Source organism: Protopterus annectens, chromosome 7.part0 (genome assembly GCF_019279795.1).
Source record: "Protopterus annectens isolate FY-2018-M chromosome 7.part0, PAN1.0, whole genome shotgun sequence".
Classification (NCBI taxonomy): domain Eukaryota; kingdom Metazoa; phylum Chordata; order Ceratodontiformes; family Protopteridae; genus Protopterus; species Protopterus annectens.
The window spans coordinates 592,695,672-592,709,754 of record NC_056739.1 but is presented as its reverse complement, the minus strand read 5'-3'; the positions used below and the strand labels follow the sequence as shown (position 1 = coordinate 592,709,754).

Here is a 14,083-nt window from a genome sequence, read left to right as displayed (position 1 = left end):
TTATTTACTTTATGTATTTGGTAGCTGGCTTAGACTTTCAACTGAGTGACTGGCTGTTGTCAGCAATTACCCAAGTACTGTGTGTGTGTGTGTGTGTGTGTGTGTGTGTGTGTGTGTGTGTGTGTATGTGTATGTGTGCTTGGCTTTGGTTAAAATTGCACAGTATGGAAATAATGGAAGAAAAAGAACCCCCTGGCCCCATGGCTCAGAGGAATAAAGCCCTTACTTGGCTAGCCTTAGATGACCTGTCTTTGATTAGCAGCACAGGCACTGGAGGACAAGGTGGGGAGGAATGGAGAGAAAATAGAAGTGAACAGTGGACATTGGCTCGACTACCCTGGAGGGAGTGATGCATCCTGGCTCATGGCAACAGGAGGAGAAGAATGTGCCAAGCTGTGTGCAGCAAGTGTTGTGTAACTTGCTTAAGAGGTTGCCCATGCATAGAAATGAGCACCACTCAAAGGCAGAGCTCACAGTACTGTGATTGGAGGGTGATTTAGGACACACTGACTTCCTGCAGCTGGGTCTGGTAGACTCAGTGATTAAAGAGAATAGTTGATGATAGATGATGTAAAAGGAGGGGAGTCAAACTGAAATGGTTTTTATTTTACTGTGTCGTAGTTTATTACTCTAACCTCAAACTGTATGATTGGCTCGTCTTACTGGCAGTGTTGCACTGAAAAAAAATCAGTGCAAAATTAAACAAAATAAAACTATATTCAATAATTCTGTAAAACATCTGTATTAAAAATCCTGATGTAAAAGCTGAGTGAATGTTGAACCAGTAGAGTCTCCAAATAATTTTATATAGGATTCATATGAATATGAAGGCAAAAATTTGATGTTGCAGCTATATTCACTTTGTCAGTACCCACCCTCAGGCCATATCCTCTTTATCTAGAGGGGCTGGGCCTATGAAACCTGTAGTAAATTTGCTGCTGCTCATTCAAGGTATCCAGGTTCTGTTTCAAGGATAACAGTTTGACCTGTAGGGACAGTTTCTTCTGGAGATGGGGGAGGCACTATGCAATGAATCTGCTTTTCTAGACTGGTATATTTGCCTACTAGTAAAGATATGGGTCCCTGGTTCTAGTGTTAGTGTAATTATTGGACTTGTGGAGATACAAGATTTCCTTGACCCCACAGAGTCTGTAGTGGCATGGAAGACTAGGCATAGGTCACTTCTCAAGAGTCTGTAAAACATTGAGTCCAGGGACAGTGTTTCCAGTCTGTTTTAGTAGCTCAGGATATTCCAGTTGGTGATCTTTGTGAGGAATGTTTCATTTTCAGTACACCAGAAGTTTATGGGTGTGAGTTCTTGTTGGAGGGTATGAGTATCAGTAGGGAAACTTGACAGTAATTCCCAGTTTGCAGTCATGTCTAAACTTAGTTACCAAGTTGTCTTTTTTCAGAGTTTGGAGATCAGAAAAGTAAATGCAAGAAGAGCGATCCCAACACTATGCTGCTTGTTAGCTTCATACTTAACAATTAGTCATCTGACACGAGCACGTTTAGTTCTGTCTTTTAAACAGTTCACTATCTATCTTAACCACACAGAGATCTGTTTCTAAACCATTTAGCTTACTTGTAGTCCCTGCAAGGAGCATAGATTAGACTTCTTGGTCAGGTCAAGATACTCTGTATAAGCACCATGACCACTGTCAATAGCCTTTGTGACTCACTCAAAAAAGTTTAACAGATACATTAGGCAGGATATTCCCTCAAAAAAGCCAAACTTCAGAGGGTCAAATCTAATAAGATTTATGATAACTTAGGTTGACATCAATAATAATACAGTCCGTGGCTTTAAATATGAGGTTGTTCAGGCTGATGAGTTTATTGTTTCCTGGGTCAAATGTAGGGCCACCGTTACTGAAGGACATCACTACTATGGTGCACCAAGCTAAAGGGAGAAAACCTATAGCCAAGTTTATGGAGTAGTTCTACAATGACATACTTAGTCACATTTATTAAACAACAAGGTACATCATTGCATCCTATGCATATTTTTAATGCTTGGATAGTCAGTATATTGAAACAAGAAACTGCTGAGCTCATGTTGCACTTTTATTAGAAAATTAAAATTGTCTTTCTTAAATTTCCAGTAGTTATTTTGTTTATAAAAAGGCTTGTGTTTCCTGTATGGTATTTATATGTTTAGTTATACTTTTTGAAATTTGTAAAATGTGTTTAAAAAATGTCTGAGATCTGTTGCCCATTATAATAGTAAAAGTTCTATAATTCCATAATTCTCTCATGGCTATAATTTCTAGATTTTTACTGTTTATTAATCATTGCAGCAGTTACATTATCTCACTTGCTGAGAATGATAGATCTCAATTTTTCTTGCACTGCGCAATTATGTTTTGAGTGGAAATTGAAATAATAGTATTGATCATGATATTACACTATTGATGACTTTGGTCTTTTCTGCTTAAACCCCACATAAGTATGCAAAAATAAGGTCTATATTTCCATATCGAAAAAGCCGTTAATCGAACAGCTTTATAGCCGAAACTGCTGATAAAAGAACTGTGTGATGTTCGTGTTACACTGCTGCAATCATTACACTTGGGTTATCCTGCCGTCAGTCGGTTCCGCAGTCAGCCTGAGTTCCAAAGTCTTGGTCCGGCGTCGGTGGCTGTCGCCTCCTCCCTGGCGTCAGTGCGACAGGGGTATATAAGATGCAGCCGACGCCATTTTCTTCAGTCTTTCTTGCCACACTGTGCCCAAAGCAAAAGCAGTTCGCAAGTGCCGGTCGGCAGTCTCCTGAGATTTTCATTCCGAATCCAGAACCAAAGTCTTCTACAAAGCTAAGTACCCCGTTGGGGAAACATTTTCTTGCCTCAGACCGATGTCAGTAAAAGTTAATAACTGTATTTCTTGTGGGATGCAATTACCTCATAAGGATTTTGATTCTTATTGTATCCCATGCCTAGGCCCAGACCACGACATCACTGGTTGTTGGTTTTGTGCTAGGTTTAACAAGCGCACTATTAAATGTCGGTTTGATTTTGCCCGACATTATTTTGGTAGAAAATTCAATTATACCATGCCGTCGGAACTTCCAATGACCGGAATACATAAAAAACGCAAAGACAAGGATAGGCATCCGAGGCCCAAAACTGCCGACGAAGCCTCTTCTAGGCCAGTCGTCGGTTCTCCGGTTTTCAGCGAGGCGCCTTCGCAGCCCCTGACAACCGCTTCTGTAGAACCACAGGCCGCCTCTGACTCCAACGTGGAGATGGCTGGGCCTTCGGGCGCACACGTTATTCAGCCTACCGAAACTAACCCTTCAGAGGGATCCGGAGTAGCTGAGCTTCCCGCAGCTTCAGAGGGTGTTTTCAGACCTACTCAGTTAAGCATTAAACCCTCTGCTAAGTCTAAACCAGCTTTAAAATCAAAGAAACAAATACAGCATTCCCCAGCACAGGCCTCCATGCCTAAGAAACAAATGCTCAAAATGGCCGAAGACCTAATCACTCTGATCAGGGGGTTCCATCCCCCTCCTGATAAAAGGCCTAGAAAGGATGCAGACTATGACTCATCCGACCAGGTGTCCATCTCTTCAGATTCATCCTCAGACTTAGGATATTCTTTACCCCCTTATGAGGATTCTGACGCCAAGGAGTCAGTTCCATCAGCCTCTCCACCTGAGGACTACTCCTTTGGGGAAACCTTGCATACCATGAGGGAGCATTTCCATTGGGAAGGCCAGGATTACTCAGAATCCAAGAAAAGGTTCAGAGACTTCCTTTTATTACCTCAACACAGACCCCTTGCTATTCCGCCAGTGTTAGATATTGTGGATGATGTGTATACTGAATCCAGCTTAAATCCTGATTCCTTACCTCCAGCCCCAGTTAAACCTGACAGATACTACAGAGTCCCTGACTCACACACATTTCTGTACAAAAGCCCTGTTGCTGACCCTGAAACTATTTCTCAGGGACCCAAAGGGGTTAAGGCCTCATCAGCTAAGAATCCAGTTGCCTCCGACAGAGATTCCAGAGCATTAGACAGATGGGGAAAGAAAGTATATACGTCTGCAACTTTAGCAATGAGAGCCTTAAATTGCCAGTTTCACATGCTCAAATATCAGCAATTTTTACTGTCTCAGTTGAAACAAAAAATGCTTCCAGATTCAGATCCTGTTACTTTTAAAGAAATGCAGGATTTATTGCTTGCAGCTGAACAGGTGGGAAAACATACTTTGCAATGTGGTTTTGATTCTTTAGAGGCCTCCTGTAGAGCAGCAGTTACAGGCTCTGTCATTAGAAGACATGCTTGGTTAAAAGAACATACGTTACTAGATCATGTTAAAGCAAAATTATTGGATGCACCTTTGCAGCAGGATGTCTTATTTGTAGTTAAGGCAGAAGAGGTATTAAAGAAAATGGAGGATAAGGCAAAATCTATGCAAACGGTGAAGGATTTCTTACAGGTTCAGCCTCCTAGATTTAGCAGAAATTGGCCAACTAAGAATTGGTCCTTTCCACTTACAGACAGACCTCAAAGGGGCAGATACAGACGTCCAAGAGGTAGAGGTCAACCACAAGGTCCTTACAGGCCTCGACAGTGGGTTGCCTCAGACCAGAAAGAAGGGGAAGACAGGCCTCAATCATATAAAAAGCAGCCCCAATGACTTCCCACTGCAGCTGCCAAACAACTCTCTCTTGGCAGCCCCCTTGGAAGGAAAACTGGCACTTTTCTATCACAATTGGCATATGATCACCAAAGACAAATGGGTTCTCAACATTGTATCTCAAGGTTACAGGTTCCACTTTCACACTCTGCCAAGGTTAAAAGGAATGCCAAATCTGCCACCAAATCAATGGGCAGAGGCTCAAAAACAAATTACAGCACTCATGGATATGAGAGCTATTCAGAAGGTACCACCACAGGAGCAAGGACAAGGATTTTACTCAAGACTCTTCCTGGTTCCCAGAAAGGACAAAGCCTGGAGGCCCATTCTGGATCTTTTTTCTCTAAACACTTACCTGGATGTTCCGAAATTCAAAATGTTGACACTGCAGCAGCTTCTTCCCATGCTGGGCAAGAAAGCTTGGTTCGTGATATTGGACCTCAAGGAGGCATACCTGCATGTCCCTGTCAAACAAAACTGCAGAAGATATCTCAGATTCATAGCTGGTTCAATGCACTATCAATTCTCTGTACTGCCCTTTGGCTTATCTACTGCGCCCAGGGTCTTCACAAAGTGCCTGGCACCAGTAATTGCATTTTGCAGACAAAAAGGAATTCAAATTTATCCGTACCTGGACGACTGCCTGATTCAAGCAGAGAGCAAAGACATTCTTCTAAAGCATCTGGCGTTTGTAAAAAAGTTACTAAGTTGCCTGGGCTACACAGTAAATGAAAAGAAATCAAAACTAGTGCCCTCACAAGAGATAATATTCCTGGGTGCCAGCTTGAACACAATGGCCCAGATGGCTTATCTCACGCCAGACAAGCAAGGACAACTGACTCAATACTTTCAATTGATGGCAACAAAGACCCAACTCCCTGCAAGAAAAATTCTGCAGGCCTTGGGTTACATGGCATCTTGCATACTACTAATTCCATATGCCAGACTGCATATGAGGAAACTACAATGGTACCTAAAGAATGTATGGTCTCAACACTGTCAAAGTTTGGAAACAGTTATACCACTAATTCCTTGCCTTCAACAGGAGTTTCAATGGTGGGCTCAAGCTTGTCACCTCAACAAGGGACAGCCTTTAACTCAACCCACAGCCAGGCAAACACTGACAACAGATGCATCGGATTACACCTGGGGAGCACACATGGCAGGCAACTGTATTCAGGGCAAGTGACCCGCAGAACAAAGGCATCTTCACATCAATCAAAAAGAGATGCTAGCTGTACAAAATGCCCTTATAGCTTTCAAGGACCTGCTGCATCCAGGACAACTACTGCTAAAGACGGACAACACTACAGTTATGTGGTACATAAACAAGCAAGGGGGCACTCACTCCTACCCCCTCTGCAGACAAGCTATGACCTTGTGGAACACAGCTCTAAACTTTCAAGTTCATCTGCAAGCACAATTCCTGCCAGGAGAGAAAAACACACTGGCAGACGACTTAAGCAGAAACATCATGGATCCCCACGAATGGGAATTGAATCCACAAATATTCAGAATGATAACACAGAAATGGTGGAGCCAGGACATAGATCTGCTTGCATCCCCAATGAACTGCCAGCTACAGAAATTCTGCACAAGGAGTTACCATCCACAAGCATGGAAAGTGGATGCCCTCTCATTCAGCTGGAAAAACCTACAAATATATGCTTTCCCACCACTACCTCTCCTGCCAAAGGTACTCATAAAAGTCAGGCAAGAAGAGCCAAAGATGATCCTGATTGCACCAGACTGGCCACGTCAGCACTGGTACCCAATCTTAAAGAACTTAGCACAAGGACCACCCTGGATTTTGCCTCAAATCCCACATATGCTGACTCAGCACAACAATCAGATACTACACAGCCAGCTAAAGACCTTAAACCTAGCTGCATGGAAGATTCCTTAGTCAAGCAAGCAATGCCGCTCTCCAAAGCTGTTATGCATGTCATTCTGGAGGCCAAAAGGCCTAGTACCAGGAAAGCCTATTCAGATAAATGGAAGAGAATCTGTACCTGGAACCAAGCTCACAGCCTTGACCTTCATGTCCCAAACATTCCTCAGATACTACAATATTTAACTGAGATGCTGGACAAAGGCCTCTCCTTCTCATCCATCAAGATCCACGCCTCTGCCATCACTGCTCATTACAACACGGCTCCACCAATTTTCTCTAATCCTTTGCTAAGACAGTACCTCAGAGGGGCTAAAAACATAAGACCGCCCCGTAGAGCACCTACTCCAACTTGGGACCTCAACTTTGTTTTGGAAAAATTAACTTTACCTCCTTTTGAGCCAGCTAACACAACAGAATTAAAATATATCTCTTGGAAAACTGCTCTGCTCCTGGCAATAACATCAGCACGAAGAGTTTCAGAATTACAGGCGCTAATGGCAGTGGAACCTTTCCTCATTTTCCTCCAGGACAGGGTGTCTTTAAGAACTAACCGTACGTTTATGCCAAAGGTGGTATCCAGTGTGGCTCTAAACCAAACTATTCATTTGCCAACTTTTTATCCAAAACCACAGAATAAAGGGGAGACTACTGCATTCTTTGGACATTCACAGGCAGTTATGTTTCTACTTGGACAAAACCAAAGCTTTCAGGAAATCTGAGCAATTATTGGTAGCATATGCTGCAGGAGCACAGGGAAAGCCATTTCAAAACAGACTATTTCAAAATGGATAGGACATTGTATATGTTTCTGCTATACACACCATGGGAAACCTGTACCTAGCAGCATTAGATCTCACTCTGCTAGGACAACAGCCACTTCAACTGCCTACCTCAGAGGAGTACCTACCAAGGATATTTTGGAAGCAGCAACTTGGAGTTCTGTACATACCTTCACCAAGCATTACCATCTGCCTCTGTACTCTAACTCCAGAGCTGGCTTCGTCACTGCAGTACTGCAGGGCCTTATAGCCACCCCTAATGTCTTATAGAACCAGCCACCCTACCTCAGCTTTGGGATTCTACCCAAGTGTAATGACTGCAGCAGTGTAACACGATGAACATAGTACAGTTTTGTACTTACCATAAATGTAGATGTTCGTACACTGCAGTCCAGGTTACCCTCCCTCCTTCCCCACTTACTTTCTGGTACGTACCTATGTCTTCTACCCTTTACTACCTATGGGGGAGTATTTGCTGGTAGCTGAAAGTTGTTGTTTGCTTTTCTTATGTATGTTTTATTAGCAATTTGAATTGCCTACCTATTTGGGAGTAGCTGACATCTGGGGCAAGAAAAACTGAAGAAAATGGCGTTGGCTGTATCTTATATACCCCTGTCGCACTGACGTCAGGGAGGAGGCGACAGCAACCAACGCCGGACCAAGACTTTGGAACTCAGGCCGACTGGGGAACTGCCTGACGGCAGGATAACCCAAGTGTAATGACTGCAGCAGTGTATACACTCGAACATCTACATTTATGGTAGGTACAAAACTGTACTTTGTGAGTATCGCGGTACAGTGAAGATTGGAAAATTTGCCCTTTCCTCAATGTAGTGCAATCTCTGAGTTGGTATATATAATTAGCAGGGGGTGTGGGGGTGCAGTCCCCCCACAAAAGTGAGTTCTATTAACCACATTTTCGGTCATAAAGCTGTTTGATTAACGTCTTTTCTGATGTTGTAATATAGACCCGCAAAAATAGGATGTCACTGCAATCATGGTGTGACGTAATTTTTGCTGTAAATATTCAGTAAACTGTGTAGTGAAAAATGCAGTTCCACAGTGGTGTAGACAGAAAACATCACTGTTGTATGCTTATTACATGTAGCTAAATACTGTTGTTTTTTGTTTTTTCTTGTTTAAACAGGATGGCAACTTGCCTTCAGGAGAGTCCATGGTACGCCAGTTTCTTCAAGGACAGAGATTTTTTAAGCAGGAATTTGGAAGGCAGTGCTTAGAGGTATGTGTAGTAACACTGAACCTTGATTAATTTGAGTGTCACTGTTCTCATATAATTACATTTATCTCTATTTCCCATGGTTGCATCTCTGCTTGCATTAGTACTAATAGGTGCTAGTTACAGTAGTTCTAGATCAGCTCTATAAATTCAGCTTTACCATTAGGAACGTTAGAAATTCCTTACTGCTGAAAGTACTTGCAGTCATCGTGCAGGTCAGTGAGTTAGCTGCTCTCTAGTACATATTTGTAGAAAGCTTGTGTAACACTCCTGGCTTATGTTGCTCAGTTTTACATAGGCATGCACTGTACAGAGTCTTTGGCATAACCAATGGATTTACGGCAAATGGCACAAATCCAGTAATTGGTAGTTTCCTATGGAAAATGCACTAAAAGTTTAGCTTTCAGAATGTGTATAACAGCAGATGCCTGATGCATGTAAGTCATCCACTAAACAAACAGGTTCAGCTTACTTCATTTCTCCTTTTAGTATACAGTTTGTTATAGGACAGTTTTACCTTCTTGTTTATAATTTTCTCAACAATATATAATGTTTTTATGACAGTTTTATGGACTGATCTAAAGTTTGTCTGCCATACTCAACAAATACAAGAAAAACACAGTACTTTATGTGAGGGACAGAGACTTCTCATACCCCCATGGTCAGGAGGCATATCTACTTTTTATGTTGAGCCCAGGATTATTGTCTCGTGATAATTCCCCTATTGCAGTTACCACCTTCAGCACACCATACCCATCTCTTATTGAAAACTACATCACTTAGTTGCCATTTTCAGTAACTAAGCAAGTTGATCAGTTTTAATTCATTTGCATTCTGTCAACACTGCTTCAGATAATCATCACTGTAATGGAGTTGTATGATTACCATTTGTTACAGTGTGCTTGCAAGGAATTCTAATGCATTGAAATATTCATTGTCGATAAGCTGACGAACAGTGATATAAACTGTTGATTCAACAGTTTGGTACTGCTGCTTTAAAGTTGTAGAATGTGTGGTTGCTGCTTCTAGACTACTAAAGGACCGTTATGTTATACTGCATAACAACTTAACATGGAACGTTATGGTAGGTACATAACTTCTTATTATGTTATACTGCATATGTATGGATTAACAATGTTGGGTTTTGCAGTGACATGGAGGGCATCCCAGAGCTTTCCCTGTTCATTAATTGGATACGTTTTACTGCTTCTTCTGCCTGTTGGACTGATTTTGTCTTGTGTAAGTTGTGAAGACTGCTACTATAGGTTTATAGTCTGTGACCACGCTGTATACAGGAATACATGACTGTTGTAGGAAACAGGGAAGCTGTGTGACATGCACTAAGATACATGTGCATATTTTAACTTATTCATTGGAGTCTTTTAAGTTCATCTCAACAAAATATTTGTATTGCATTGAGAGCAGTGATTTTGCCCTTAATTTGGGAAAAAAGACAACTTTGTTAACCTCTTAAGTAAAAAAGAGATTTAAGAGTTTTGTTAAGCACCTTTGAGCACTATTATAGTCTAATCTGACCATGCTAGAGTATAAACAGCAGCCAGTGCTGGCCTCTACAGAACAGCAGTAAGATGCTAAAACAGCTTTAAATGCTGTAAAACACTTTAGGCTGCCACACTGGGTTAAGCAATGTGTACTACAGCTTTTTACAAGCACAGCAATGCATTTTGCTTATGACTGCTGCCTGTGAGGCAGTGTTAATTGTGTTACAGCTTTCAAAGCTGCAAAACATTTTGCACCCCTACACTATTTTTCCAGCAACTAATATAGAGAAGCAGCTGAAGCTGGATGTACTTCAAAGAATTATTATAAGGTCTTTGCAATCTTTCACTTGCTATGCTTTCAACATATTTGTCATAATTTACTTCTTATGCTTGCTTCACTCTGCTCTGAAGGTGAATTTCATGACATCCATGTCTTGAATACACAACAGGTTGGTTATGATTGGAGACCCAGTCATAATCCTCAGTTTCATCTATTACCTCTGTTAAAATATATTAAAGGGTTACAACTTTTTTAGCCAAAAATAAGTAGAAAAGTAGGAAAAAATAGAGTAGTTAATTACTGTACATGTTTGGCATCCATACACTGTAATAATTGTTCTCTGACTAGTACAGCTGCACGGAGAAGTGCAGTTAAGGATGACTCCCTAATTCCTGACTAGTACAGCTGCAAGGATGACTGGAGACAAGAATGACTCCCTACATCTTGAAGGTTGTCACATAAGCTGATTTTTTTTCTGTTTCAAGGTGAATTATCAGCAGAATGCATGACATCAAACAAAGACTTCAAAAGATAGCTTTCATAGACAGGATCTAAATGGCACAAAAAAGTACTAAAAAAGGACTGTAGAACTAAATGGTGTTAGTTCTTGTATTTTATAGGAACATAGTTCCGTGGAAAATGGAGAATTGTCATCTGTATCTGTATGGAAAAGCAAACCTTGTACAGTAAAAGCTGTAAAGTGTAGTACGTGTCGTCTGTTAATATAGATAAGTTGTTTTATTAGTAACTGCACTCAAGTTGACTTTAGTAAAGTACAGTACTGAAAAGTATATATATATATATATATATATATATATATATATATATATATATATTATTTTTTTTAATTTTTCAGTGGCGAGCCTAGCCTGTATTCGAACACAGGGGGAGTGGTGCCTTGTATAGGGTCACTCCAGTAAAGACGGAGTAACTAAAATTTATGAGTGAGTCCTGAACAGGAGCACTCAGGTCTTATAGGGCTTGCAGTAGTACAGTTTTCAGACATCTCAATCTGGTGTGAGACTGCAATGCAGTAAGGTTGTAGTGCAATAAATTATCCAGGTCAGTGAATTCCAAGGTATCAAATCTGCAACTGCCAGTTTTGTTTCACCAGATTTTCGAGTGACTACAGAGGAATTTTCACCCATCTGCAAAAGTCAGCCTGATCACCTGCCTTTTTGCTGTGTGGTAAGATGTTTTCTGTGTCACATACAGTAATAATGCCACTGGGGGTCATAGTAGAAAAAGTAAACAGAGTTTTATTCTTAATGTAGCAGAACAACTAGATAAAATCTGGGGCAGACTGCAGTGTTGGTATACACAGCATATTGGCAAATGTAAAATCTTATTAGGGCAAGTTGATAGGCATTTTGCAAATGGATTACAACATTTGACTGGTATCACAAATAAAAAAAAATGTGTGTTATAGTAAATGTTTATTGTGCAAGTCATATGAAATGGCTTTCTTTGTGTAATGTCATAAAAGTGCAGTTCAAACCATTGTTGAAAAGTTAAACTGCAGAAAAAAATCTTCTGATGGTAAAAAAACAGATAAGGGTGATACTTACACTATATCCAGATGTTAAACAGTTATGTCTTGTCACCACATGGGAGATGTCAGTTTCAGAGTTACAACAGCAATCAAATCAGTTATTGACAGAATCTCCTGTAAATCTTGTTACACCCTTTAGAAAATATGTATAAAAATGGAATAAAACACTGCACAGCACAAAACAGATAAGGACAGAGACTAGGTTCATGGTTAATTGACAGAAAAATTTAATACATTTTTAAAAGGCAGACAAAATGAGTTCAAAAGGTTTAAACAAGATATACAGACACTTTTTTCAAAAGTGCATAGGGGCCCTGTTGCCAACAGAACAGACTACTAAAAAGTATCAGAAAGGCTGTGAAGAATTACAGGAAAGAATTCAAACTCTTCAGCAGCAGTTAAAAGATAAGGAAAATCTGGTTAGTGAATGTCATAAAACCTCTTAAGAGTCAAAGAAAGAAATTCCAGACTTTAGACATCAATTACAGGATAGAGAAGATAAATTAGCTGAGCTGACAGAAAATAATTTATGGCACACTACTTTAATAGCCTAGCTTAGAAAAACTGCAAAAGACAAAGTCAGTAAAGATCATAAAGCAGGGAACTTCAGCAGATTTGTACACACAGTCAAGGTTGCTACAAAGCATGCCACAGTGGAATGATAAAAGCAGATGCTTTACTCACAAGTATTTTAAACAAGCATTCCAGATGATCTATCAAAACATAAAAAAGAAAAAACAGAACAGGTCTAGTGCATAGAGATCAAATGAGAGTAGTCAAAAGCCGTGAAAACTGAAGTCATAAAAGTGACATGCATGTATTTTCTTTTCAGAAAATAAAAATAAAGCTGCCTAAAGTGCACCTCTTTGAAATACAGAAGAGCAAAAGGCAGACAACAGCAAATGTAAATAATGTTATCTACATTAAACCAATATCTGTTTTGTTTTTTTTACAATTTTTTGTAATTTTATGATAGCATCAGGGATAGCAGAAGCCTCAGTAGAAAACACATATAAGAGTAATATTGCTAACATAAGGTTGTTGTGGGCAAGGGCTACAAAAAAATAGCACTCAATGTAATTTTTCTTGTCCAGAAAGACAGCAGTGCCATGTTTGAACCATTTTCATTAACTAAATAATTACATTTTGGAAGACTGCTAGAGGACAGGTATTTGTCTAGCTCTTACAATATAAAGTAAATGTATCCTTACAAAACAATACTGGTATAAAGTGCTGCATACTGCAAGGAGAAAGGACACTCTTTCAATTTTACACTGACTGTGTAAATAGTACTGATGAAGGGTCTAAAATAGAGCCACTGGAGGAAAATATAGTCGTCTATATAAAAAATTCAATAATTATTGGGAGACAACCTTGTCTTTTTACATTTAAATATCTCATTCCCTCCTGACACTACTGGCTGTAGGAGATAAAGAGCATGATATGATACTCTTTTAGGGGGATGGGAACAGGTTTAGATGCATTGAATTGATAGAAATATTGGCAAACAGATTAAAATTGACAGGCCAGGATATTTCATATTGAAAACAAAAACTGGAACAGTCTCTAAACAATGGTAAAACATGAAGAAATAATACTTAAAACCACTGTTAAACCAGAAGACAAGCCTGAAAGCAACTCTTTAGCATTAATATAACTTTATTTCCCACTTTCATCAAAAATTTCTGAAGAAGTCTATTGCTATTGACGAAAGCTTGAAATAAACTTATATTAATGCTAAAGAGTTGCTTTAATGCTTGTCTTCTGGTTTAACAGTGGTTTTAAATAATATTTCACAAATTGTACATTTATAGGCACAATGGTTACCTATTATATGGACAATCGCAGAGGATACATATGGATTTTCAAAAAAGACTTTTTGCAATGTTTTAATGACTTTTATTATTGTTAATGTTACTAAATTTGTAGACTGGACTAAATGTACTTTGCAGTTTTTGTACAAATGCAAAAATTTCAGTGCAAATGAAGTTAATATCAAAAAATGAATATGTGTGGTGAACCTTGTTCGAAAAATGGATCCCAAGTACTAACTGGATTGAAGTGCATGGGCAGCAAACACTCTGCACAAGTACATACTGTACAGGAAAAATCACACATCATAATGTAACAAGTTCAAAAGTAATTATTCAAATTGTAGTTTTACCACTGGTTTTTGGACCACCATTCTATCTGT

The 14,083-nt window shown here is 39.7% G+C and overlaps 1 protein-coding gene across 1 annotated transcript in view; it reads left to right on the top strand.

Moving 5' to 3' along the window:
• MAN2C1 (mannosidase alpha class 2C member 1) overlaps nt 1–14,083 on the top strand; it is a 1,630,015-nt gene that overhangs the window by 650,209 nt on the left and 965,723 nt on the right. Inside the window, exon 9 of the mRNA XM_044077185.1 lies at nt 8,466–8,558. Within this exon, the coding sequence (XP_043933120.1) occupies nt 8,466–8,558 (93 nt within the window). The remainder of the gene's footprint in view (nt 1–8,465; nt 8,559–14,083) is intronic.